Genomic DNA, 3229 nt, shown 5'->3' with positions numbered 1-3229 from the left:
GAGTGTGTGTTACACATGTTGCTCTGGTCCTAACACTCTCTCATAGTATTTCACATACCGCTGAGGAAGAGGATAGGAGGGAGGGGGTAGAAATTAAAACCGTCAGGCAGCTCAAAGAAAATGTCAGTGGATGCGTGAAAATAAGGGATGTGTGTGTGTGTGTGTATGTTTTCAGTGATTGGCTTTGTAGTTTGAGCTGGTTTCCCTCTATCCATGTGTGTGTGTGTGTGTGTGTGTGTGTGGAGTTGTGGGCGTGTTTTAGGGAGAGAGACTGTTACTTTTGGTGCGGCGCCATCGGTAAAAGGAGCTGATGGTGATCTTTTTTCGGGAGGGATGAGGGGATTTGAACGCAGCCCTGAAGATAAGAGTGTAGAGTACGTGACAGGTAGCAGCTCACCGTTTAAAAATCCCACACTGGGTTAATCCAGTGTGAGGAGGAGGAGGAGGGGGGGAGAGAAAGAGAGAGAAGGAGGTGGAAGGGGAGAGGGAGGAGAGGAGCGGTGGCTCATACCACTCCTCGCAGCTCAGCCTTTATGCTGCCCAGCACGAGAAGAAGGGGCAGGCTGTCTCCCTTTTGCTCTGTCTCTCTTTCACTGTCGTCCTTCCTCTGTCACTTCCTCCCTCTCCCCCCCTCTTCCCTCTTACCTCTCTTGCATTCTCCTTGCCAATCTGTCCCTCCCTCCCTCTCTTCCTGACTTCCTTCCCTCCCTCCCCTCCCCTCCTCCTCCTCCTCCTTCTCCTCCCCTCCCTCTCTCTCCCTCTCTCCCTCTGTCTCTCTGTGTCACTGGAAGGCGTCTCAGTGTGAAAATGCCATCCTGCTCTCCAGACTGTTGCCTATTTCAGGCTGTGGAGGTAAGAGACTTGTGTGCGCGTTCCTTTCTTTTCCGGATGTCCGTCGGGAGCTGCGTTTGTGTACGTGTGTTTGCGATTATCACTTTGGAGCGATGAGGACCTTTGCATTTTTCCACCGTCAGGGTTTCTAAAACTTTTTTCAACAGAACTCATGCGTCATGAAGTCACTTTTTTCGTACGGGGGCGTGAGGGGAAGAGAGGAGGTCTTCTGGCTTTGAACGGGCAGAGAGCGCTGTGACGTTGGTTATGGGTGCATTTGGAGTCTCTATTTGCGACACCGTGCTGGTTTTTTTGTGCCATTTCTAGGCCGCCGTAGCTGTCGTTTTTGGCGTTTTGCTTGTTTCTACTTTGTGGTGCCAATGCTCGACTTCATTTTCCGCACCCTACTCACGGGCCGTACCCATCACCCTATTTGTGTCTTGTCTCATGTAATTTTCAACAGTTGTTCCCCGGTGGTTTTGTGTGACGTGCAGGGCAGCAGAATCCCTGCCGTGGACAGAAGATGTTAAGTATGTGGGTGTGTAAGGAGACACACACATACACACACACACACACACACAGAAATATCTTTCTGATATAATACAGATAATCTTAGTCGTCTGTGTGGTTTTCAGGCACTTTCCAATGTTTATTTGCGCATATTTATGTGTGCGCTGCATGTGGTAGCAAGCTCTCTGTGGCGTGGGTGAATCTGCTCATACAGTGGTGTGAAGCAGCTGGTCTGTGGTTATCTATGCCGCAACACACTCAGAGAAGACAAAATTACACCTGGTTTAAATGTCGATTTGGGCACTTGGCTGATATGGTTCAAAATGGCGCAACAATGGGAGGTACTGGTGCTTTGAACTGTACCCGCTTGCTGCTCCCAGCGATGACATTTTTAAGGACAACATGCAAGATACATGGTAAATACATGGTTTTATCTTACTGTCCAAGTGTGAATATTAGTTTTTTCTCCTTTTCCGATTGCAGATGTTGTTGCATGTGACAGAAAACGTGTTATGGTGGTTCGTGCGCGAACAGGTTTACACGCATATCCGCGGATATGAGTGAGTTGGGTTTGGCTGTGGACAAAGAGTTGAACTGAGAGCACGGGGCTGGCCAACCTTTTCTGGACGTCATCCTTCTTCCTTCTTTTTAAGCGGTTCTCATGTTGGAGTGATAGAATCATATGAACAGGACTTTTTAAGTGTGGATGTGACAAAGCACCTGGGTATGGAGGTAAATGTAGCAGCTAATCTGAAACATTCTCCCTTTTCTCTTGCAGATTCAAATTCCCAAAATTGTCTCAGGACACGTCGCACCCTATCACTCTTATTAGACTTTCTCCGGCCTGTCAAACACAACCTCTTTTATCCGCATTCCCATTATTATTTCCATGTGTTTCCAGATAGTGAAGGTGTGGAGTGAGGATGGGGCCGGTAAAGTGGTGGAGATCCCAGCAGACATGACAGCCAGAGATGTGTGTCAGCTCCTGGTCTACAAGAGCCACTGTCTGGACGACAACGCCTGGAGTCTGGTGGAGCACCATCCCGTCCTTGGCCTCGGTAAGAACATGTGTGTGTGTGTGTATGTATACTGTATGGCATGGATTTGGCAGACACTTGTGCCTATATTCATGCTCCTTTTGGAAAAAATGGACATCAATCTACTTTTGATGTTACTTTGTGCCTCTCTGTATCTGGGTTGGTTATGTGCTGTAATGCAGCGGTTTATGAGAGGGTGATACAACAGCAGTCAGGCAACCCACCACTTATATGAGCCAAAATCTGTTACATTATCTGTTATAGCCCTAATTTTTGCTCTTTTAGCGTGTGACAGTGTGTCTCGGCGTGGTTGGGGATACTCCTCTTGTGTGTATGTTCACTTGAGCATGGCACCGGTGCTTGTATGCCTTCTATACGCCTCAGGGAGTGAGGTGTGTTAGTCGTAGGACTAAGCATTTTCCATGTTCTGCTTACATGCCTGTTCCCTCCCAATAATTTGCTCAGGGGAAGAGAAAAACAAAAAAAAACAAAAAAAACAAAAACATAAGACTCATGCTCTGCTTTTTCATTTTTGCAGTGTCTCCGTTTGAAGCTTTATTTATGTCTTCATTTTTTTCCCTCCTGGGTCTGTCTTTGTCCTTGGTGAGAATTTCCTACTCCCGAGTTGTATTTTTAGAGTCAAAGGATTGCTTTGTGCTTTGCTGCTTGATCTGCGTTTCTGAAAAAAAGTGCACTCGAGAGATGGAATGTGAGGAGAGGAGAGGGAGGAAGGGAAAAAGAGAGAGAGAGCAAAAGAGAGGAAGAGAGGGAGAGATTGAAGGGCGGGGGGTGGAGGGAGACGCCTGGACTAAAGCGTCATACCCCAGCTGCAAGGAACCAATCGCGTTTCT

At 47.6% G+C, this 3229-nt stretch overlaps 1 protein-coding gene across 6 annotated transcripts in view; it reads left to right on the top strand.

Annotated features, from left to right (window-relative positions):
* Positions 1-3229, top strand: part of LOC117957011 (growth factor receptor-bound protein 10-like) — a 62186-nt gene that overhangs the window by 29700 nt on the left and 29257 nt on the right. For 3 of the 6 annotated variants that reach the window (XR_004659420.1, XM_034892520.1, XM_034892521.1), the window contains exon 6: positions 2243-2399. Coding sequence is in view for 5 of the 6 variants with exons in the window: in XM_034892520.1 (XP_034748411.1) it covers positions 2243-2399 (157 nt within the window). In the remaining variant the exon portion in view is untranslated. The other 3 variants (XM_034892522.1, XM_034892523.1, XM_034892524.1) reach the window with 3 other exon arrangements.

The sequence above is a fragment of the Etheostoma cragini genome, chromosome 14 (genome assembly GCF_013103735.1).
Source record: "Etheostoma cragini isolate CJK2018 chromosome 14, CSU_Ecrag_1.0, whole genome shotgun sequence".
NCBI classification, from domain to species: domain Eukaryota; kingdom Metazoa; phylum Chordata; class Actinopteri; order Perciformes; family Percidae; genus Etheostoma; species Etheostoma cragini.
Note: the sequence above shows the minus strand (reverse complement) of the source record. Positions and strands in the feature narration are given on the sequence as shown.